Source organism: Phyllostomus hastatus, unplaced genomic scaffold, assembly GCF_019186645.2.
Source record: "Phyllostomus hastatus isolate PE091 unplaced genomic scaffold, TTU_PhHast_1.1 phas_contig_402, whole genome shotgun sequence".
Lineage (NCBI taxonomy): Eukaryota > Metazoa > Chordata > Mammalia > Chiroptera > Phyllostomidae > Phyllostomus > Phyllostomus hastatus.
Genome location: NW_025333873.1, coordinates 1,897,895 through 1,920,605, shown reverse-complemented (window position 1 = coordinate 1,920,605; position 22,711 = coordinate 1,897,895). Strand labels below are relative to the sequence as shown.

Below are 22,711 nucleotides of genomic sequence, written 5' to 3'. Positions count from 1 at the left end.
CCTGGGGCAGCTTCACGGAAGGATGGGAAGTGGGGTGGGGGTGGGGACAGAAGCTGATAACCTCGGCGCCCGGCTGGGCGCGAGGTTAGAGCCCACCAGCAAGTAGGGGAGTCATTGCTGGACACGCCCACTGTGCTCAGCCAGCCACAGATAGGGCAGGGCTGGGGGTGCGTCGCTGGCCGCGTGGGTTTAATCACACGGCATCACCACAGATGATCGTAGCACATCGGGGCATTGCAGCATATCGCAGGCCAGTTTGCTTCTACAGCATTATTCAGGTTGGCGGAGGCAGGAGTGGAGGAAGGCGACAACAGGTGGACAGGTGGTCTGCGTGGCTCCCCAGGGGGCGGAGCCCAGGTGCTGGCTTCTTAGCCCTCCCCAGTCCCTCCCCCCGGATGCCCGTCAGCGCCCCCTAGAGGTGGGCTCAGCGCTGCGGGCCGAGCCTCCGGTCCTCCTAGTGAAAGCTCGCGTGTTCCTCTTTTCTGTGAGCGCAGCGAACTCACTGCCCGCGGCGCTGACGTTGGGGTGGCCCGAGTGGGAAGACGAGGAGGACGAGATGGATCCTCGGGCCTTTAAGGAGCTGAGGCCTTTCTCGAACCCGGAGCTGGCGTTGATGGATGCCCTCCAGTGCCTCGACAGCAGCGACTGGTGAGGCGACACCTTCCCCTCCGTGCGCTGTGGCCAGGCGAGAGCGGCAGAATCGCTCCTTCCCCCTGGCTGCCCTCCTCTCCACCCTCCCCCACCCTGCCAGGGCCTGGTCCCAGGGAAGGAAGGGTGTGTGTGTGTGTGTGTGTGTGTGTGTGAGTCCAGCCTCCTGTGTCTGTCCTGTGACCCCCACAGCCCAGCACACTGTGCTGTGGTACACCAGTGGGTGTCAGGCGTGGCCAGTAGACACGTGGCTCCACACCTCCCTAGGGGTGACCTTCCTTAGAAAGGTCACAGCCCTTTGTTTCTCCACATCATGTTCGGTCTGCCCCCCGAGTTCCTGCCACTGCACTGGGGGATACATGGTCCAAGTCGGGAGGAGAGCCAGGGCTTGGGGTCCAGAACATTTGCAGGAAGCCCTCCCTGTCTCAGTCCTCATGTCCCAGTACCTTCTCTGGAAGGCACTGGCGGCTTGTGTCGGGTGTACTCCCAGGGCCTGGGGGTGGGCTTCTCTTATAGGGGAGGCTGAGCCAGGGGGCCCCTAAAGTGGCTTTTACTGGACTGTTAAGGTTTCTGCCTGGGTGTTACACCAGGCCACCTGCCTTAGGGGCCATCTACCCCCACCCTGCTCTGTGAGAAGAGGGCGGCCGTGTGGGTGCCCCTGGCTTGCGGAGGGGGTGGGGCTCCTCCGGCCCCACCTGCCCGTGACCGGGCCTGGACTTGTTTCTCAGGCATGTGAAGGAGAAGGGCCTGGTGAGCGTCCAGCGCCTGGCCACCTGTCACTCAGAGGTGCTCGCTGGGAGGCTGCACGAAGTGTCCTTGGCCGTGACTGGGGAGGTGAGGCCTCCCAGACCGCCCGTGTGCTGGGCACCCTGCCCGCCCCCAGCCAGCCCCCCTTCCCTGGGGCTGCGGTCTGAAGTGGGTCACATAACAGCCACCGAGGGGCCCGTGGCTCCTTGGAACAGGAGCACCCCCACTTATTTCTCAGCCCTCAGCCACGGAGGTGGGAGGTAGCCACCCATTTCTCAGGTTGGAAAACTGAGGCTGGAGTTTCCTTACTTCTGTGTCACAGCCCTGCATTGTCCCCTGTGCTCAGCATGCCAGAGGAGGGTGGAGTGTCCTGGGCCAGATCTCCAGCTTCAGGGCGGCTGTAGCATTCCCCAGGCCCTTTCTCCCAGGGGCTGGGCCCGGCCTGGGCCCAGACAGGCAGTAAGATGCCCCTCATCACAGACGGAGGCTGCCCCTACCCCTCTGGGAACAGGTTCTTCCCTGAGGGCCTTGTGCAGATCGAATTGAACATTATTTGTAAAAGAGCTTTGAAGACGGTTGTACAAATTTCAGATGATGATGGAATTAGTGATTATGATGATAACAACAGCAATATTTTAAAAAATGGAACTATTTTGCCCAGAACTGCTGCAGGGCTTTCTTTCCAGCCTGGCCAGGCCTGGGCTTGGGGTGAGGGTGAGGGGGCGGGAGGGGGTGGCTCGGGGCCCGTTCTGGAGCCCTTGACCGGGCCCAGCAGTGCTGGAGGGCCCCTCTCCCATCTCTCTCCAAGGTCACCAACCTCCGCTCCAAGGTGTCCCGCTTGGCCATCAGCACCCTGGGAGACCTCTTCCGGGCCTTGAAGAAGAATATGGACCCGGAGGCTGAAGAGATTGCCTGCTGCCTGCTGCAGAAGATGGGGAACGCCAGCGAGTTCATCCAGAGGGCGGCCAACCGGTCCCTGGGGGCCATGGTGGAGCATGTGACCCCCGCACGATCCCTGGTGGCCCTTACCTCAGCGGGCATCTAGTATGTGGCAGCCGGTTGTGTGAGGGGTGGGGGCGGTCCAGGGAGGGGAGGGGAGGGCGGCAGCCCTGGGATGGGGGAGGAGGGAGGGGACAGAGCAAGCACTTCCCCCATTTAGCTGGGGGTGCTTCCGGTGGGCTTCTGCCCCACCCCTCTCAAGCCAGGTGGTGGGATGAGCTCAGGGCTGCTCTGAGGTCCTGGATGGAAAGGGAGAACTTTGTTCTGTTCAGAACTGAGGAGCTCACAGTGGCTGTGGTAACATCCCCAGGGACGGGCCTGCCTGCGTGGGGAGGGATGTTTCTGATCAAACCCCGGCCATCAGCAGAGCAAGGCACACAATGCCGTTCTTTAGTGGGTGCACTCAGCCCTCTGCTGAGTAGGAGAGGGGGGCTAGTGACTGCCGTTGCCAGGTTTGCTTTCCCCGTAGGTAAAAAGCAAAAGCATTTCTCCAGCCCTTTCTCCCAGACAGCAGAACACTGTCAACCACAAGTGGGTCAGACACTTCTCACTCCTGCTGGGAGGCTGCTCAGAGAGTCCCGGGGTGTGGGGAGCCACCAGCAGGCCCCTGGGCCTCAGCCCGTGCCAAGGGTGAGGGGCTCAGAGCCACGTTGCCTGGGTCACATCTTGGTTATTTAACTTCCCTGTGCCTCCATTCTCTCATCTGTAAAATGGGAATAGTAATAAACTTGTTGTGAGGAGTAAAGCGATTGATTCAGGAAAGAGCACTTAGAGCAGGGTCTACCCGTCCCCCGCCCAACATGTATCACCTGCCTACTGTGGCTACTATGATGCGGGAGAAATTAATTGTACTTCGTCCTGGGTTCCTCCCACTGCCTCAGCTCCCGCACCTGAACCATGAGGAGAGCAGCGGCTTGTGGAGTTGAGGAGACAGTGGTTGAAGGTGCTCAGCTGGGTGCCTGGCACCGAGGGCGCCCTCACTGCCACCTGAGATCATTGATCGGTGTTGCAGGAACCAGGGTCAGGTGTCCTCAGGGGAGCCCTGAGTTCCTGGGGACCCTCTCAAGGGCAGGTGCTGATTCCCAGGTACCTGGCCCACACTGGCTAGGGAGAGCCGGGAGAGTGCTCCTTGGTAGAGGGAAGGGCCCGGTAGGCGTGAGGGAGGGGCTAGTGGCGTCGAATGGACTGTGGATGCAGAGACCCTGCTTGATAAGGTGAAAAAGAAAGAGGGGACATCCTGATGGAGTTCTTTTGTAAGATTTGAGGTTCCTGCTGTTAGGACTGCCAAGTCACCCATCAGCCTCCTGCCCCTTTCTCCTCTCCCACTTCTTCAGCTCAACAGTAAGCTCCTACTATGTGTCAGCATGTGCCAGGCACCGGTGGGTGCTGGGGATTCAACTGGGAGGGAGACGAGTCATTCTCTCCCCCGAGCTCCAGCCCCACTGGGGAGCCACAGGGCTGCACCTGAGCTTCCCAGGCGACAGGGGCAGTGCTACCCCAGGGAGCATCTAGGTCCACCTGGGGGCTCGGGAAGGCAGAGGAGATGCCGATCGGGTGGAAGGAAAGATGGGAATGGGCATTTACGCAAAGGCAGACGGGGAGCTCAGGAAGGCGCGGAGAATGGTGGGCCCCGGTGTATCTGGGGAACACCAGTGGCTTCCCTTTTCCTCCCTGTCCCACTGTGGCTGCCGTCACTCTGTGTTCCATTGTCGGGAAGGCTCTGCTCTTTCCTCAAAGAGTCCCTGTAGCCCGCAGGGGACAGAATTTGGAGCCCATCTCAGCGTGAAACGTGGACACACAATAGTAGGTCCAGGTGTGCCGGGCTGGGGACCCCGCGCCCCACTCCCTGACCGAGCCCTTGACTGTGGTGGTTGTTTCGTTTCGTTCAGCCACAGAAACCCCTTAGTCCGGAAATGCACCGCCGAGCACCTCTCGGCCGTCCTGGAGCAGATAGGCGCCGAGAAGCTTCTCTCGGGCAGCAGGGAGAGCACGGACATGCTGGTGCACAACCTGGTGAGACTGGCGCAGGACTCCAACCAGGACACCAGGTAATGCGGCGCCAGGGAGCTGGGGCCTGCTGGCCGGGCTGGGCCAGGGCAGGTACGGCGAGCAGCCATCCGTGGCCACACAGCGCAGCCTCCCCTGATCACGTGGACCGACAGTTGGAAGGACAGACCTGTGTCCTTTCCTGACTGCTGGCCCATGTGTCCCCGTGGTGACTGCCAGGCCTGCCCAGGGGATGGCCGGCACTCCTCACCCCCATGTTCCGCCTTCCCTTCTCCCTGCGGCCACCGTGACCGTGCCTGCCCTGGTCCTGTCCTGTCTCAGCGTCATTCTCTGCAAAGCCGGCTTTTTTCAGAAGATATGTAAGGAGCACCGTTCGTTCTTGTGGATGTGACAGTGTGTAAGAAAAACCAGGCCTCTGCTTTCTGGGAATTTACCTCCTAGTGGGGCAGATGAACAATACGTGAATGAATACGTGAATGAATAATTATAATAATATTAGATACAGCCAGGGGACATAGAGGAAAAGACAAGATATGCCCCCTCCGGCAAGCGGCTCCCTCCGCAGGGCCCAAGGTGCATCTGCCTCCTCACGGCAGTGCCCAGCGCCGTGCTGCGCTGGGCTCTCTGACTTCCACTGATCCGGTGGGTAGACGTGCCAGCTCCTGTTTCGGAGTTCTTTGGTTTCCCACTACTCGTTTGAGCGTTTCTTTATATGCTTGCTAGCCTTTTACCAAAACAAGGCAAAACAAAACAAAAACCCATCAAAAACAAACAAAACTCCCCACACTAAACAACAAAAACAGTAAAAAAAAATGATGACAAAAAAAAAAAAATCCCCAAACTTCTCTGGCTGCTCATTGGAGGGTTGACAGGGGGCGGGGCAGGGTGGAGGAGGGACACCAGGAAGATTGATGGCTACCCCTTCGTGTAGGAGGTGTGGAAGGCTGGCTGCAGAGAGAGGAGGGTGGATTGGGGTGTATTTGGAAGGCAGAGCCCCCAAGAGGTGGGGTGGGGAGGCCTTCAAAGAGGGAGCAAAGATGGCGTTTAAGTTTGCAAACTGAATGACTGGGTGAATGGTTTTGCCGTTACTGAAATGCGCAATATTGGTGGGTTCGTTTTCACTGTCGGTGCGCGGTGGAAGTCCAAGTCCAGTATCTCCAGATCCAACCCCGCTCTCCGCTCTGACCTTTCTTCGACACTGGACGGTGTTGACCACACATCGTTTTCCTTCCTGGAACCTATGCTTCTCGTTCCCGTGGCACTGGAGTCCCTGGTTCTCGTTGTCCCCCTGGGGCCATTTCTCCCCCCTACCTGCCCTCTGAAGGCGGGTGGCCACAGGCGTGTCTTTACTCCTTGTCCCCCTCTTGCAACCTTCCCCGAATCGTGTCTTCACTTCCGATGGCTCCCGCCCCAGCAAACTCCCACGCTTCCCCGCCTGTGGCTCCAGCCCACAGCCTCTCAGTCCCACACCTCTGACGCTCTGAGGACGCGGCACCAGGACCTCCACCTGCCGTCTTCAGCGCCAAGTGTCCCGAAGTGAACTCATTGTCTGCTCCCAAGCCTGCTCCTTCGGCTGTGTTCCCTCTGTTGTTAAAAGTCACTGTTATTTACCGAGCCATCTAAGATGCAGAATGGGGAATTTCATACTTCATTGATTCTAAGACACACGTTTCCTCCCCACATTTTAGTATCTTACAACCAGAGGCAAGCCGCCGTTATTGACCAGGGAGCCGTTATGACTCAGGTTTTACTATCTGCACATTCGCAAACGCTCATGGTATAAACCTTTGAATTAAAATTTCACTGCAGGAACTACACTGCGAGCCTTTGTTTACTCATTAGCTTTTCATATTTATTTTAATAAGTCACCGTGGATGCTCTGTGAGGAATTGCTGACCTTAATTGCTGTTTAAAATGTCTTAGAAATATTACACCATTACTCAGCATTGAAATAAAAAGTTATTGCCTACAAGAAAAGGCATGGAAATAGAGTGACAGGGTATAAATTGGATGTTAAGGCAAACATTCATCATTGAAGGAATGACCAAAATTCCACATTTTCTTGCAAAAACACCACCAAGTACTTTGCCTGACCAAAAGAAGGACCCCACCCAAGAGTAATGTTACCGTCTGTCCCTGAGATGGCAGGGTAAGGGCTGTCTCTGCACACGGGGTGGCGTCACTGAGGGCAGTGAATGTTGCCCCAGGCTTAAACTGCTCCTACCTTCTCCTCCAGCCTACCCTGTCCCTGAGTCCAGTCCCTGCCTGCCTTTCTGCAAGCACACACCTGCTGATGTGTCAGGCTGTCGTGTGGACACTGGACTATCTCCCTCCTCCAACTTACTTCCTGATCCTGTCCCACTTGTGAGCTCCTACTCATGTTTGGAGTCCCAACCCAAGGGTCACCTCTTCCATGAAGCCCTCCTTGATTCCTTTCCCCACCTACCGCTATTCACCAGATAGAATTTACCGCTGCCTTCTATATTGCCCTACTTGCACCCTTCCTCAGACTTCTAAGTGTCCTACACACGCAAAAAATTATGTACATTTTGGGTATGGCCTCCGAATGGAATATTATGTACCCACTAAAACGGGTGACATGGGAAGATGGTTAGTGATAAAGTGAAAAAAGCTAGATACAAGTTGAACATGCATTCTGATATTAATTAAATGTATATGCACGGGGAAAAGGCGATAAGAAAACATGTAAAAACATACTAGTGATTTTTCTCTTGGTAATGGGAGTGTGAGTGATGTTTAACTTTTTGTGAAGCTAGTTTTTAACTGGGTAAAGATTCTTGTCATAATTAGAAAAAGCATTAAAAACTCTCACTGTGATTAGGAAATTGTGTGCACTTGTGCAGCACGTTTGTAATGTGTTTCTGTGGCTGCGTCTTCATCTCGCTCTTCCCCCGGTGGCAGGTTTTATGGCCGGAGGATGGTGAACACCTTGATGTCGAACACGAAGTTCGATGCATTTCTGAAGCAGTCCCTCCCGTCCCACGACTTGCGGAAGGTCATGGCGGCCATTAAGCAGCGGGTGAGTCGGTGGGTGGGCGCGGGCCGTGGGTGGGGACCAGTGCTGAGCTGGCAGCCTCATGCCGGTCAGGGGGCGGGGACTGCACTCCAGAGGCTTTTATGTCACCCATGACTCCCGCCGGCCGAGGTCATGCACTCACTTGCCCCTTGCTCAGCCTGGTTCTGCCTCTCACCACCCGTGTGCCTGGAGGCTCCCTGCGCCTCCACATCCTCATCTGTGCAATGGGGGTCTTGACACCCCGACTGGCTCCCTGCGCCCTCGGAGGCCCTCCCAGGGGGAAGGGGGTATGGTCTAGGCTGGACTGTCTGGCAGTGCCCCAGAGGCTATTTCTTCTGGTTCAAGCTCTGTGTGTATTTTTCAAGGGCCTAGAAGATAGAGATGAACTGCCATCTGCCAGAGGCCGCAAGGTGTCGAGGAGCCTGGTGGTGTGTGAGAACGGGCTGCCTGGTGAGGACGGGTACGGCCACTCTCGTCTCTCTGGGGCTCCACGGCCGACACTGTCGCTGAAGGCGGCCTGGAGTGGCCCTGGGCGGGAGGGTGGACCTGGGCTACAGCCGAGACCCGGCCGGGTCTGCAGCACTAGTGGGAGAATTTGTGGGATGAGTTCCCTGACCCAGACCCTGGAGAGACTACGTCCTGGGCTCAGAGCCTGTGTCAGCGGAAGTGCGTCCCGGCACTCGGGGCCGAGGGGTGCCGGCCCACTGGTGTTGGTGGGACGTGTCGTCGGTCAGGCTCCCTGTGGGAACTCAGCGTTTCTCCGTTCCCTTGGCTCAGCGGATGCTTTTGCCAGAAAGGCAGTCGGCCTGGGACTAGCTCAGAGGCAGAGCTGGGACAAAGGCAGGTGACAAGGAATGGGCTGAGTGAGACGCTAGAGGGCGGCTGCTAGGAGGAGTTAGGAACCAAGCAGGAAACTAAAGGTCACTCCTGTGCCTAAAACGTAAACTCCCCAGCTCCACCTCCAAACTCCTTAGCAGGGGCCCAGGGAAGCCCCCACCCACCTCTCCAGGAGTAACCTCCTGCTCTCTCTCCCTCCCACACTTCCTCTCCGCCAGACCCAGCGGCCGGCCGTGGGCACGGCCCCTCCACGTTCTCTCCCTGCTGTGCCTTTGCTTCTGCTGGTTCTTTGCCTTACACTGGGCTGTCTGTACCTAGAACGTGCCTATTTATTCTCCAAGATGCCACGAGATTCAGCTCCCCTGCCACCATCTCCCAGAAGCTCTCTTTGACACCCTGTGCCCCCGTGTCCTCTGGGTGGACAGGTCACCCCCATTCTTCAGTCCTCGGTCAGCCCATTGACTTAGCTGTCCTGCCTGTAAGCCCTTCGGGCAAAGGCCGTCCCTCTCACCGCCTTGTCCTCAGTGCCCAGCACGGTCCTGGCACTCAGCAGGCAAAGAGTGGGGAGTGTGGGAATGAGCGACAGAGTGAGTGATGCTGGGCTCCGCGGGGTGGGGCTGGGGCATAGGGCTCTGAGCTGGGGTGGGGCTAGCGGTTCTGGGGGGAGCCGCTCTCGTGCTGGCTAGAACTGGCCCAGGCTACCGTGTGCATGTGGTTCCAGCCTAGGACAACGGGGCTTCTGAACATTCCTCTAGTTACTGGAGGATCCTTAACAGGACCTCAACAACCAGGGGTCAGGATTCAGGCACCTGGCAAGATCTCCCCCACTCCTAGATGAAACATGCCCCAGTTATCCTGTGGTGCATTCCCAGCCCATCACTCCAAGCTTCACTTGTCTTCTGAAAAGAGAAAGACAGGCAGGAAGAGAAAGCTCTGCCCCCTGGGACTCCATAAACCACATTGTCCCCCAAGGGAAAGGGACTTCCAGAGTTCCCCAGCCCCACCTGTCTGTGGGAGGGGCCTGGGGTAAGATGTGTGTCCATCCCCTGGGCTGCCCAGGTCAGAGGCCCCTTTCTCTTAGGCTGTGCTCCAATGGCCCGAGGCTGGCGGGACTGCGCTTTTCCAAGCGGGGTGGCTCGGAGATGGCGGAGCAGCTGCGAGAGCTGATGCGACTGCTGGAGGCCAGGGACTACCAGTCTCGCAGGGACGGCGTGGGGCAGCTCCTGGAGCACTGCAGGGCCAAGCCAGAGCTCATCACCGCCAACCTGGTCCAGGTGAGCTCCGCCCCACCCCTGCCCTGCCACCTGTCTCTCCCCATGGGTGCAACTTCAATTTGGGAAACTCTGAACAGGGTGAGACAGTGTGCCAGACCCTTCAGGGCAAAGGGAGCCCAACAAGCATTTGCTATCCAGTTGCCATGGTAACACTCTAAGACTACTTGGATGTGGCTGAAGGGGAGGGCACTGCCTCCTACCAGGCACCTTGGGACTGCTCGGAGGTGTCCTGGGTGTCTCCCGCCCTTCTTGTCGATCTGTGGGGAGGAGGGCAGAAGTGAAGGGCGCTGTGGCCAAGGGCCACCACTGGTCTAGTATGTGCGTGATGTTTTGGGGAGAGAGCATGGAGCTGGCCAGGTGATGAGGCCAGGATGGGTGAGGAGCAGGCGCAGCCTTTTCACGGGCTGGAAACCAGGACAGACGCTTCTTGCAGGGGCAAGGCTGCCAACAGGCAAGCTACAGTGCAGAGACACAGGCATGAAGTCAGCAGACCTGGGTTTCATTCACGTTTCCTATGAGCTGTGTGATCTGGGCAAATGGTTTAACCTCTTTCAGCCTCAGTTTTTTGTTTTGATTTTAATGGTAAAGTGAGGATGAGAACACGTGCCTCACGGGCGGTGAGATCATCCCGGGGAGGGGAGAGTGCCGACCGGGTGCTAACAAGGTGCTCTCAAACTTGGCACACAACGAGTGCCCAGTATACGGTTGTTCTCCCCTCATGGCCCCCTCCCCACGCCTCTTTGAGGAGGCGGGCTCTTTATCACTGAGAATGCTCCGGCACAGGTTGGACGACCCCTGTCCGGATGCAGGAGGAGCCCGCTGAGGGTGGTTGGCTGGGCTGCGGGACTCCTGCCCAGCCTGGGTTCCCACGGGCTCTTGGCTTCTGTTCCCTCAATAGGTCTTTGATGCTTTCACCCCAAGGCTTCAGGATTCCAACAAGAAAGTGAACCAGTGGGCGCTGGAGGCCCTCGCCAAGATGATCCCCCTCCTCAGAGGGAGCTTACACCCCATGCTGCTCTCCGTCTTCATCGCCGTTGCAGACAACCTCAACTCCAAGAACGCGGGGATCTATGCTGCCGCCGTGACCGCACTGGATGCCATGGTTGAGAGTCTGGGTGAGCCTCCTGCCGTGGTCCCTGCTTGGCTCTGCTGGGCAGCTGGCCCCCTCCCCAGTGCCACCCTGGGCTGGACCCACCTTTCCTGCCTGGGAATCCGCAGAGTGGTGCAAGGCTCTGGTTCAGCGTTTTCCCGGAGGCTGTGTAGGGCGGTGTGGGCAGCCCAGCGCCTCTGAGGTTCTTGGTTGGCAACTTTTCCACGTCACATCCACCTGTGTGTCATAGATGGTGGGAAGCAGAGGAGCTGTGGGGATGAGGTAGTCTCACCTCCTTTAGTACAGGTTATGTAAACGACTCACCTGAGGTCACACAGCACCTGCAGGGTATTGAAGGAGGACAGGTCAGGATTGCCAGGAAGGAGGTGGGAAGAGTTGTCAACAGTTTTCTTAGTTGTAGAGGTGGTAGCAGTGCATGTGGCATGTATGGGGAACAGGCAGGATGCCGGTGAGACCACAGGACAAGCCTGTTGCAGAGGACAAAGCTGACAGACAGGTGGGCCTGGATGGCAGGCCACCTTGCGTGGCTGGCACGGGAGTCAGGCTGGGGTTCCGTTGGCTTTCTGAGTGTGAAGTGGATGAGAGTTGCCTCTTGGGAGAATTGTTTGGGGCCAGAGCTTCGGGTGGGAGGGATTCGGTGTGAGGGGTGGGGAGTGATATTGGAGTGGGGTGGGGAGGAATGAAAAGAAAAACAGGAGGGAACTGTGGGAGAGACATCAGGAAAGGGGAGAACTCCCCAGTTCCCTATAGGCTTTGCAGTATCACATTGTGGTTCATTACGGTAATATTTAGTGTATCGAGCACACAGGCTGAAGTGCAAGTTCATAACCCCCAGTGCATGTGAGAATGGAGTTCATGAGTAGAGTTATGTCCCAACCAGTAGAACCAGGAGGTTTTGCACACCAGTCTTGCCTCGATGCAAGAAAGCTTCTGATCTGAGGACCATCTTTGTTTGCCTCCTGGCTTGCCGCGTTTTCTGGTGAGCACAGAGCAATGTCTGTCTTTGGCACCCACGCAGCATCCCCGCGGGAAGGCCAGAACCTGGCCTGGCACCCACAGCCCACCCCCCCACCTCATCTCTACACCTCGGCCTGAGCCCAGCTCCCCGGGACTGGGACGGCACCGTGTCCTTGGCTGGAGCCTCCAGGAGAAGTTTCGGTCACAAATCAAAAGCCCGGCCAGGTCCTCCTCTGCCCCTCGAGTTCATAAATATTGTCAATTTCCTCTCTTCATCTCGGAGGGAATTTATGATTTGCTGGGGTTGTTGCTGTAGAACAAACAATATAAATCCAGCTCTAAATTATGGCTTGTTCTTAGTGCTGCTGTGGGTAAGTGAGATTGCTGTTGCCAATAACCAAGGCTCTTGGTAAATCACTGCAGGACCTGGATTTATTGGGAAAACCTACACCAGGCAAAATAGGGTTTAGCTATTTGGAGAGGATAGGCACCTTTGTCTGGGGAGAGGAGCTGTTAACTCTTCCCTTCCAGGCATTTTCCTTTCCGTTTTTGCCATTGGGCTGGGCCTTCTTGTTCTTGTTCTTGTTGTTCTCATTCTTGTTCTTGTTCTACCTCCTCCTCCTCTTCCTCTTCTTCTTCTTTTTTTAAAAGATTTTACTGATTTATTTTTAGAGAAGGAGAAGGGAGGAGAAAAGAGGGGGAGAAGCATCAATGCATGGGAGATACGATTGGTTGCCTCTCACACCCACCACCTGGGGACCTGGCCCACAACCCAGGCATGTGTCCTGACTGGGAATTGAACCAGCAACCTTTTGATTCACAGGCTGGTGCTCAATCCACTGAGCTACACCAGGCAGGGTGGTTTTGGAGACATTCTTAACTGTGAAATGATGAGCCAGTTTCTATATCCACGTAGGTCAGAACTGAAGGGATTTAAGTTGCCAACGAGGAGAATTCACCACTGTCAGCGTGTGCCAGTGGTAGATGCAAACTCTTTGCAGGAATGGTTCTCATGTCTGGAGTGCTCTGAACCTGGTCTGCATTTAGAGGGTGAAATGGATGCAAGTAACCAAACTTCCCCCTGTCCCGGGGGATTGGGTGGTAGAAGGGGAAGTGAGATAGGTGGGACGGAAGAGAAGGGGGTGTAAATCTTCCTTCCCATGTCACCCAGGCTCAGCCTGGTGGCCCTAGTGGTTCCTGGGGGACCCTTGGCACACTGCAGCCCCTCCTGGAAGTGGCTTGGAGCCCTCTGAGCAGAGGGAGCTTTCTCCCAAGCCTGCTCCGCCACAGCCCTCGAGAGATCCTGGGCTCCAAGCTGCACAGAGTCTGTGAAATGCTATGAGATACTTAAATGTGAAAAGTCACAGAGCAACAGCTCGGCATGCCGTGTCATGTCCTGCTCTGTGGGGGCCGGGGGGTCAAGAGCAGAGCCAGGCTAGACCGTCTTCTGGCACCAAGTCCAGATGGCACAGCCAAAATGGGAGGCTGGCTTCTCAGGTGACTTCTTAAGATCCCTCTTCATTCCGGAAGTCAGAAATAAAGTCGACTTGTCAGCTATCACATCTCTTCTAGATTTTTGGTTTTTTTTAGGGACAGGTGGTATGTTGGTTGACAGAGCAGGGGGGATTTCTGCCCATGTCCCCTTTTGGGGGGATAGTACGGAAGGAGATGTGTTGGGCACCTTGCTCCCTGACCTCTGCCCTTTGTCCCTGCCTGCCTTGGTACCTCTCCAGGGGTGAGGCTAGGGTAGCACCTTCTCTATTCAGCACTGAGACCTTCTGGTTTCTGGGGCATTGGTCCAGGTGTCTAGGCAGTTCGGGAGCTGACTGGCTGGTTCTCTGGGCTCCATGAGCCTGTGGGTCACAGAAGAAACTCCACCAGTGAGAACGTCAGGCTGCTGGCAGCTCGCCTGCTGCGGGCTGGACTGCCACGCGCAGGCTTCCGAGCGCCAGCCGCCCTCTTCATCGTCACAGCCCCTGGCCAGGGCTGGAGGGAGCGGACAAGCTCAGAAATGGGTGACTTCCGATCTACGTGGGCTATCCTTCTCTTTGACTTTGAGCATATTATACTGTATACATCATATGCCCAGCATTGTATGTTAACGGAATTTGCAGATTCACCCACGGCACCCCTCGAACGCACCAGCTGCTTAAAAACGCCGCTCCTGTCGTTCGTTGCTGCTCCACGCGCTCACAGATCTCCCGGCCAAACGCCGTGATGTGAGTGCGGTGTGGACTTGGCGTCTCTCGTTCGGCACGACCCTGTGTCCCAGGCGAGTGTGCAGTCTTTCCGGTTCATGTGAAAACAGGAAGGGCACTTTCCACCTCTGTAAAAGTATACTGATTAATTATTGAGAAAATAAAAAGTGCAAAGCATCTGGAGGGAAAAAAAACCCCTCACAGTCTGAACTCCTAAAATAAACCATTATTATATTAGCAAAATTTGGCATTTTCACTGTAGATATTTTCAGTGCCTGTTTGTATACACGGCTGTGATTATGTTGTACATTTGAGTTTGCATCCTGGGTTTCTTTTAAAGGTACAGTGTGAGCGTTCACGTGTAATTATGCAATTGAGCTGCTTTTCACGGCTCCGTCGCCACCGACACCATTTTCCGTTTAGGCGGATCACTCCCAGTTTCTTCTTGTGATGAACAGACCTCGTTTTGGTGGCCACAGAGCCTTCAGCTATGTGACATCATAGCTTACCCTGCTCACTACATTGTCACATCAGAACTCTTAAACTTATTGGTTTTCTAAAAATTTTTATTGTTGTTCAAGTACAGTTGTTTTCATCTTCCCGCCACCACTTCCCCCACCCCACCCCATACCTGCCCCTCCACCGCTCACCCTCAATCCTACCCCCTTTGGCTTTGTCCATGGGTCCTTTATGCATGTTCCTTGATGACCCTTCACTTCCTTTCCTCTGTTATCCCCCACTATCCCTCCCCTCTGGTTACTGTCAGTTTGTTCTTTATCTCCACGTCTCTGGTTCTGTTTTGCTCGCTTGTTTGTTTTGGTGATTAGGTCCCACTGATAGGTGAGATCGTACAGTATCTTAAGCTTGCTGTCAGGAGTCCAGTGTGATTCCAGTTTCTTTGCTGCCAGTGTCCATGTGCTACCACGTTTTCTACACTTTCTTCAAAGCTCCACTCTGGTCTCCCAGGAGCCGGAGGAGGATGTGGGCCTGCGGCCTCAGGGGCCGGCTGGACGGGGCGGGTGCCAGGCCTCTGGACTCCACTGCCACAGTGCAGACAGGGAGGCGAGGCCCGGGGAAGGCAGGGTGTCTGGCCTGCCAGCCCGTGGCTGTGCTCTGCATTGCGTGGTTCCGCCTGCCTGTTGGTGTGGGCAGCGCCAAGACCCGCCATGGCTTCCCTGTGGTGCAGAAGCGGAGCCTCTGAGCCCCTGAGGCTAGGCCAGCGGAGCATGGATCTGAAGGTTGCAAAAGTTAGATTCCAGCCTCTTAATTGAGCTCTCCACCATGAAGTTTGCTGGGCTTTTGGAGCATTTTAGGGTAACGGTAGTCATAGCAACAATAATAGCTGATACTCACAAGGTAATTATATGCTCCAGTCACTGTCCTAAGCATTGTGTTAACTCATGTAATCCTCACAGCAGTTCTATGAGGAAGGTGGTATTATCCCCATTTTATAGATGGGTAAACTGAGGCTTGGAGGGGATGAGTGACTCGTCCAACATCACACAGTAAAATGTGGAAGGGCCAGGACCCAAACCCAGGCAAACCCTGAACTCCGGGCCCATGCTCTCATCCTCTAGGCTTCCCTGCCACTCACGAAACCTGGGTGTGCCTAGGAAGGTGAGCCCGCTTCCCTGTAAAAGTAGCCAGAGGGGGAGGGGCCAGCTACCCAGGGGCATGGTGCTTGGGCAAACTTGGTGTCTCTGCTGTGTAACACTGCCCTGTACTCCGTGAGCATTTACTGAGCACCTGTTGTGTACCGAGTGCTGTGGGAGCATGGCGAGGCGTAGGTGTCTGCTGGGTGTGCCTTTTTTAGTGTTCCCCAAGTCTTTCCTTCTTTCCTGCTCCAGGGGGCGAAGTCCTTGTCTTCAGAGGTGAGCTCCTGGCTGATGATGAGGGTGCGTTGGGGGGAAGAACAGAAGCACCGGCACACAATAGTGCAGGTGATAATAGAAAAACCCGTTTTTATACAATTACAGCTTTACCAGGACACCCGGAGACCACTTCTTGCAAACTGCAATATTCTAGAGGCTGGTATCTCCTTTATCTCCCAGCACAAATTGTTTTCAAGGCTCTTGCCTTCTGGACGGAGCTTCTGTAAGCGGCAGAGATGAATGTTTTCTCCTCTGTGTACCTTGCAGGTCTCAGGGAGGGAGCAAAGGAGGCAGAATTAGCTCTGAGCTAGAGTGGTTGCCCGGTGGCGAAAGAAAGTTTGATGGCACAGCTGTGGGGAGGCTGAGGAGTGCAGGAACTTGGCGAGGGTGCAGCTCACCAGAAACAATCCCTGGGGTGGGCCCTGCAGAGAGAAATCTGGCCTTGAGAGGCTCAGCTCCTGGGACCCCAGGATGCACTTGCTGGGGCCGCTCTGGTGACGCCCCTCACGTCTCAGACACCACAGCCGCAGCCCTGAGAAATGCATTTTGACCATGACAGTCAAAATGATAGTCTGCCAATCTATCAATTATCTATCTATCATCTATCTCTACCTACCCTTTGGTGTGACCACAGCTCAGTGCCTCAGTTTCCCGTAAAACTATATCTATGTACCCACATTCATGTCCATCTGTCTGTCTGTCTCTATTATCCATCTATCACCTATCATCTAGCATCTGTCTGTCATCAATCATCGATCAATTACCTATTTATCACCTGTCTGTTCTCTCTCAATCAGTCATCTACCTGTCATCTGTCGAGTATCACCTGTCTATCAACCTATTGTCTGTCTGTCTGTCTGTCTCTCGATCTCTGCCTCCACCTCTGTGCCCTCTTGCCCCCACAGCTCACAGCAGTTTCGGGGGGGCACCGACAAGCTGAAGGGGGTCTGTGGGAGGAAGTGAGGCCTGTCTGGGGCTGCCCAGCTACATCACTCTGCCCCACACAACCCCCACACCTTCGCTTTTCAAAGTGGCTCCCCCGTGAGCTGGGACACTGATCCAGCTCCCCAGAGGCCCTCCCTCTCTGCGTGGGCGTTGTGGGAGCCCGGAGCTGAGCTGGCACCGCTGTGCAGCCACAGCGTCACGGCCATGGACACTCTGTCTCTTTCAGACAACCTCTGCCTCCTGCCCGTGTTGGCTGGGCGGGTGCGTTTCCTGAGTGGCCGCGCGGTGCTGGACGTCACAGACCGCCTGTCAGGTGAGCGCCCCTCGCTGCATCCCCCCCGAAACCCCTGCTTCCTCTATTCCTCCCCACCGGCCAGTAGCTCCAGACCACTGAGAAGTTTTCACACTCTGGGTTCCAAAGACAATCCCCACACTGCCAGAAGACGGTCTTTGGTTTTGTTCCAGACGAAGCAGGTTCGTACAAAACCAAAGTGGTTCCTAAGAAACCCGATGTCTTTCTTCCTCTCTGCCGCTGCTCTACCCGGCCCTCCCCCTCCGGGGCGGACACCGCCTGTGCGTCCACAGCTCGGTCAGCAGCAGTGTTGTCGTGTCGGTTCGACAAAGCTGCCTCTTCTTTGGCACATGCGTCCTGGCGAGCGGAGCCTGGGCTGGGTTTCAGCCCCACTCGAGCCCTCGGCCAGGTGCCCGGGACAGAGTTCCTTGCAGGAGGGGCCTCAGCCTGGATCTGCTCTGCCCTGTTCTAGCTTCAGCCGAGGAAAGCTGGCTCCGAACTCTCGTCTGCTTCGAGTTTGCAGCTCTAGCCTCTAGGGGTTTCATTCCAGCGCTGAAACCTTCACCTGTGGTCCTAGAGAGGGCAGCATGGAAAGAACACAGTTGCGGGGGACAGACCCATTTGCCACCTGCCAACTCTGCCCTAAGGGCAGGTCACTCACATTGGCTTTATCATCTGTCTCGCCTGCCGAAAGCCTCCTGCCCCATCTAGGAAGGTCCCGTCTAGGAAGGTCCCGTCTAGGAAGGAGGCGGAACGCAGTCTGTCCCCTGGACTCCGGAGGCCCCTAAACTGCGGATGGATCGTGCCGTCCCCCTGCTTGAGGCCTTCATGGTCCCCCAGCAGTCTGCGGGGCTCCCTGGAGTGGTCCACAGCGCATGTCTCTGCCTGGCCTTTGAGACTCTGTGCCCTTCCCCAGCCCCCAGTTATAGGTCCTGGGTCAAATCCCTCACAACAACCCCAGGAGGACAGCGTGGGTTCCATGATTACCCTTTTAGTAGAAATAAGGAAAATGGAGCTCAGAAGAAAGGTTAAGTGCCCAAGGTCCCTGGGCAAGTGATCCTATCTTTGTCCCCGGGAATCTGACTGCAGAGCCAAGCCCTCAACCTCAGTGCTCTGCCCCCTGTCCCCGGGCAGCCCCAGCCTGTGCCTCCTAGGTGCTGGCACGCCGCCCTCCGCACAGAGGCCGGCCTCCCGTGCTCTCCCTGCGGCCTGCCCACGTGCGGCTCCCGGCCTGCAGGGCCCTTCTCCACCTTTCCTCCTTCCTCTGGGCAATGCCCCCTTGGTTCTGGCGCCATGTCCTCTGCCTCCCTCCTCCCCAGCCCTCCTGCCTGGTTCCATGTGCGTATGAAGAGCACACCCCCCACGGTGCTGGCCCAGCCAGCGCCCACAGCACTGGGCCCTCGGGAGGGGGCCCAGCACCTGCTGCCCAACCGGGGCATCATCCCAGCTCCTCCATTGCCCCTTCTCGTGCTCCTGGCTTTGCCGCTTGTCCTGGTTCAGTTCTCCCAGTGACCTTGGAGTGGCCCCTCACCTCCTGTCCAGGTGCCGGGCCTTCCCCAAGCAGGTGAGGCAAGCGAGGCAAGGCTGGGGCTACGATGCAGGTGCAGCGCCATGCTGTGGGTGCACGGGAGGGAGATGGGGGCCGAGTAACTGAGACCACCCCAGGGACCAGACAAGGAGCCCTTTCTGTTGCTCAAAATCAGTATTTTCTGGGGGGAAAGCCTACCTGTGCTTCTGAAGGTCCTTTGTGAGGCCCAGAGGTGGGCGGGTACCTCATTTTAGACTGTGCATCTACGTACTGTATGTAATTTCCACCTATTTCCAAGAGACTCCTAAAGCAAGAGTTTGTTTCTGCGTAGCTCTTCTGTTAACTAGGAGTCAGCCAGGAACACAGAAAAAAATTTCAACTGACACAAGGTGCGGACTAATAATAGCACAGCTTACCAGGAGTAAATCTTTGGCTAAACACTTCAGCTGCCTTTTAAGCTTAAGTTTAATGGGTTTTCTTCCTCATGACGACGCCCAGAAGGGCCGCTGCCAGTGTCTGCCAGCCTGAGAGACCCACCCATCAGCCAGGCGACCTCCCCCTGCCTGTCTCGGGGGAGCGTGGCTCTCAGGTGGGCAGGGCTGATGCCCCACTGTGGGAGGCAGGGGGTTCCAGTGTGGCCGCTGTGGCAGGACAGGGGAGGGAGCTGTATGGGGGGCACATGTGCCCCTCACCCTTTGGTGGAAGCAGGAGCCCTGTCTGGGCCTGGTTCTTGGGAAAGTTCTCGCCTTCATTTGCAGGCGGAGGATCAGGAAAGCTGTGAGTTACAGGTGTCCAGAGTAGGTAGCTAACCAGGGGCATTTTCTTTCGGTTCCTTGTGATGCCCCGCTCGGCTTTCCCCCTTGCTCCCTGACCCTTGCGGCTGACTGGGGTGGCTTTCCTGGTAACTGTGCCCTCCCCTCGCAGCCTGCTCCACGCTCTCACTCACCCACTTTACGAAGCTGCTCGAGGCTCCGCCCCTCCGGGAGGCTTTCCCAGTGAAGTCCTACACGGCCGGGGGACTCATTGGGTGCGGGCCTGCCTTTCCCAGGAATGAGGATCACCTTCACTTCGGGGGGCTCTGTGACACTGGGGAGCCCCTGGGAGCCCCGCCGTGCATGGCCTGAACGTCAGTGTCCACAGTCCAGGGGAAACAGCCCCGCAAGTGCGGCAGGCAGAGCCGAGGGGGCCCAGGTCACCCCTGGTTCCCCCTCATCCCAGGCTGGCTCCAAGGTCAGGAGGCCCCGAGGGACCCCTTCTGGAAGACAATCTGGGGGGTAGGGGGATGGTAAGCTGGTGAAGGAAGGACAAATTGGTGGTTTCATTGAAAATAAAACTCCAGATCAGCCTCTGAAATGCAGAACCTGTAGAGGCTCAGGGGCGTGAGGGCTGGAAAGAGCGTGAACTGTGGAGTCAAGGCAGGCCTGGCCTCCGGCCTCCGCTCTGCCCTGGTCAGCTGCATGGCGCTGGGCCAGCTCTGAACCCCGAGTCCTGGTCCCCTTCTCTGTGAACGGACCGGCATGCTGCTTCCCGGGACGCTGTGAGGGTGAATGGGGTCACGTGTTCAGGCCTCCCGAATTGCTGCTGGCCTATGGTGAGGTTGGGCCTCCAGACGCTGGGAAGGCCATGCCGCACCGACCCGCTGGCTGTCTTATTTTCCAGAATGTCTTTGGAAAGAGTGTTGACTTCTCTCTCCAGGACAAGCTTTCCCTGTCTTTGTGTGAGGGCTCATCGGTGGTAATGTGGATTTAAGCAACACCAGTGCTAGCTACTCTTTGTCACCTGCCTCCCTGCTTAGGTACTTCTCGGACATTTATCATCTAATTTCTAACGATCACAGTGTTTGGTTCAGGGTTATGATCTTTACAGACTAGGTAACAGGCTCAGAAAGGTAGGGCGGCTTTCTCCAGCTCCGGCAGCTGGTGAGTGGCAGAGGCGGGGTGTATCAGCCCCTCCCCCTCCACTGGGCCGCTGGGAAGGGCCCACTGTGTCTGTCCTGGGCCTCGAGCGCTTTGCCTTTGCCTACCCCTTCCTCCATCAAAAAAATATTAAGAATTATATTTTGTGATTGGTCACCATAAACACAAACATCAACCAGGCTGCCTACCTTCCTATTTTCTTCTGATTTTAAAAGAAATTAAAACATGTCTGTGGGCCCCCTAACGAGTCACGAGACCCAGGTACTGGGCCTGCCCTTTGGGGACAGGGTTGGTGTCCCGCCGACAGCAGTGAGCCAGGAAGAGAGAGCCTGACTCAAGTAACTCTTCCTCCCTCTTCCCGCCCGGCAGCGCTGGTGGCCTCGGTGTACCCCCGGAGGCCCCAGGCCGTGGAGCGCCAGGTCCTCCCAGTCCTCTGGCACTTCCTGAGCAACGCGACGACGGGGAGCGGCGTCCTGCCTGGACAAGGCGGCGGGAGCCTCCGCGCCGCGGTGTGCCGGCTGTCCCGGCGCCTCCAGGAGCACATGGGCCCCCGGCTGCAGGACGCGGCCGCCGGCCAGCCGAAGCAGGTCCTCCTAGCGCTGCAGGAGCTCTTAGACTCGGAATCCCGGTGAGGCAGCCCGGAGGTGGCCCGCAGGGCGACGGCGCCCAGCGGCGAGACCTCTGGCGGCCACGCCCCTTTCTGCTGGATTAGAGACAGATCTGAAATGCGCGATCATTATTTTTGATCTTATTTTTATATTGGCCTCATCTCCAGGTCTACTTTTCCTTAGAGTTCCAGATGTATATAATATATTTTGAGGTAGAAATAAAAGAGTGACTTATTTTTCCAAGGTTTCCTTATCTTCCACTTCTTGAACCTCAGCAAAAGCAGCCGTAGGCGATACTGAGACCGAGACTCAGGGAGAACAGGCGTAGCACGGACTCACATGCTGCAGGCCGTGTTTCGGGTGAAGCTCCCCATTTTGGGCAGTTGCAACCCCCACCCCCCAAGCCTAGGGACCCTGAGTTGGTCATTTTGGGCCGGGCCATTTGCCATTGGCCTGACTCAAGGCCAGTGTCACAAACAACTCTGGGGGCATTGCGCTTCTGCCTTAGTCTCCTGTACAGTGTCGACTGGCCCCATGCAAACCTTCTGATGAGATCTACCCAGTGTATCCAAAGGCAAGGGGAGGGTGGCATCTGTGTTACTGAAAGCCGTTACTGGACCGGGGACTTGGCCCTGAGCGCGTCTGCCCAGGGCCAGCCGGTAGTGTGGGGGTTCTTGACTTCTTGTGGGAAAGATGTCACAACATGAGTCCTGGTGACTCTGAGGGTATGTTTACTGAAGCTGGGACAGTGAAACCAGGAAGGGCTTAGAACAGAAGCAGCAGGAGAGCCCACGCCGGGCTGCTTTGGTTCTCTAGAAACATTACAGGGGAGAAGTGAGCCTGGGGGGCTGCGTTAGCTCACTGGGAAGTCAGAGAAAAGGGGGCCTTGAGACAGGGTCGGGGGGTTGGCCCGGGATGAGCTGCTGCCGCCCCTTGCTTCCCTGTTTGCAAGTCTCGTGGGGTCCCTTAAAGTTTAGGAGATGTGCGCCTGCGGGGGAGGATGAGGGGGGAGGGAAAGGCATGGGCATGCTCCCCAGAGGGAGAACGAGCCGGGGATCCTTTGTCTTGAGGGGTTCCATCTCTCTCTTGCATGGGGGAGTCTTAAGGGAGGTCTCAGGGGAGGGATTCAGAAGGTGCATCGGTTTTCCAGGTGTGCTCTTTCAGGGTCGTGGTCTCTGCCGATTGGTCGGCGCGGGGTGGGTGGTGGTGGTGGTGGTCACGGGTCGATGAAGCTGGTCCTGGCATCACCCACCCGGTTTTGCTTCTTTTCTGGGCCTGGAGCTGACACACAGCTGAGGCCTAGATGTTACCCTTTAGGGAGGAAAGGTCAGCGGAGGGTCTGAACCACGTGGCCAGCGATGTGAAAGCTCAGGGGGTCTAAACCACCTGACCAGAGGTACGCTGGGGAGGAACGGTCACCCTGGGGGTGAGGTCCTTGTTTTCCCAGTTCTGCCCGTTGCTAGGCACCCAGGGCTTTCTGCCTGGTGACCTTCTTCCGTACCTGGCCCTCTGTCCTGGCTCTACTCCTGTCTGTGTGAATGCCTGCCACAAAGCCTCCTGACACTCAGGCCAGTTTTGAGGAGGACTGGATGGTGTTGAACTTGAAGCACCACAACGGAAGGCACCTGGGGTGCACACAGCTCTGCATGGCACACAGACGTTCCGCAGAAGCTCTGACATCGCATAGACGACCGCAGCTGGGCCAGGATACGAGGAGGCTGAGAGGAGGTGCCGCC

General features: G+C 56.7%; 1 protein-coding gene across 1 annotated transcript in view; it reads left to right on the top strand.

Moving 5' to 3' along the window:
• Positions 1-21,218, top strand: part of TOGARAM2 (TOG array regulator of axonemal microtubules 2) — a 45,965-nt gene extending 24,747 nt beyond the window's left edge. Inside the window, exons 11-20 of the mRNA XM_045844306.1 lie at positions 495-648; positions 1,377-1,482; positions 2,204-2,439; positions 4,284-4,442; positions 7,324-7,441; positions 7,804-7,898; positions 9,357-9,549; positions 10,448-10,664; positions 16,858-16,944; positions 20,737-21,218. Of these exons, the coding sequence (XP_045700262.1) occupies positions 495-648; positions 1,377-1,482; positions 2,204-2,439; positions 4,284-4,442; positions 7,324-7,441; positions 7,804-7,898; positions 9,357-9,549; positions 10,448-10,664; positions 16,858-16,944; positions 20,737-20,999 (1,628 nt within the window). The 3' untranslated portion in view covers positions 21,000-21,218. The remainder of the gene's footprint in view (positions 1-494; positions 649-1,376; positions 1,483-2,203; positions 2,440-4,283; positions 4,443-7,323; positions 7,442-7,803; positions 7,899-9,356; positions 9,550-10,447; positions 10,665-16,857; positions 16,945-20,736) is intronic.
• The last annotated feature ends 1,493 nt before the right edge of the window (positions 21,219-22,711 follow it).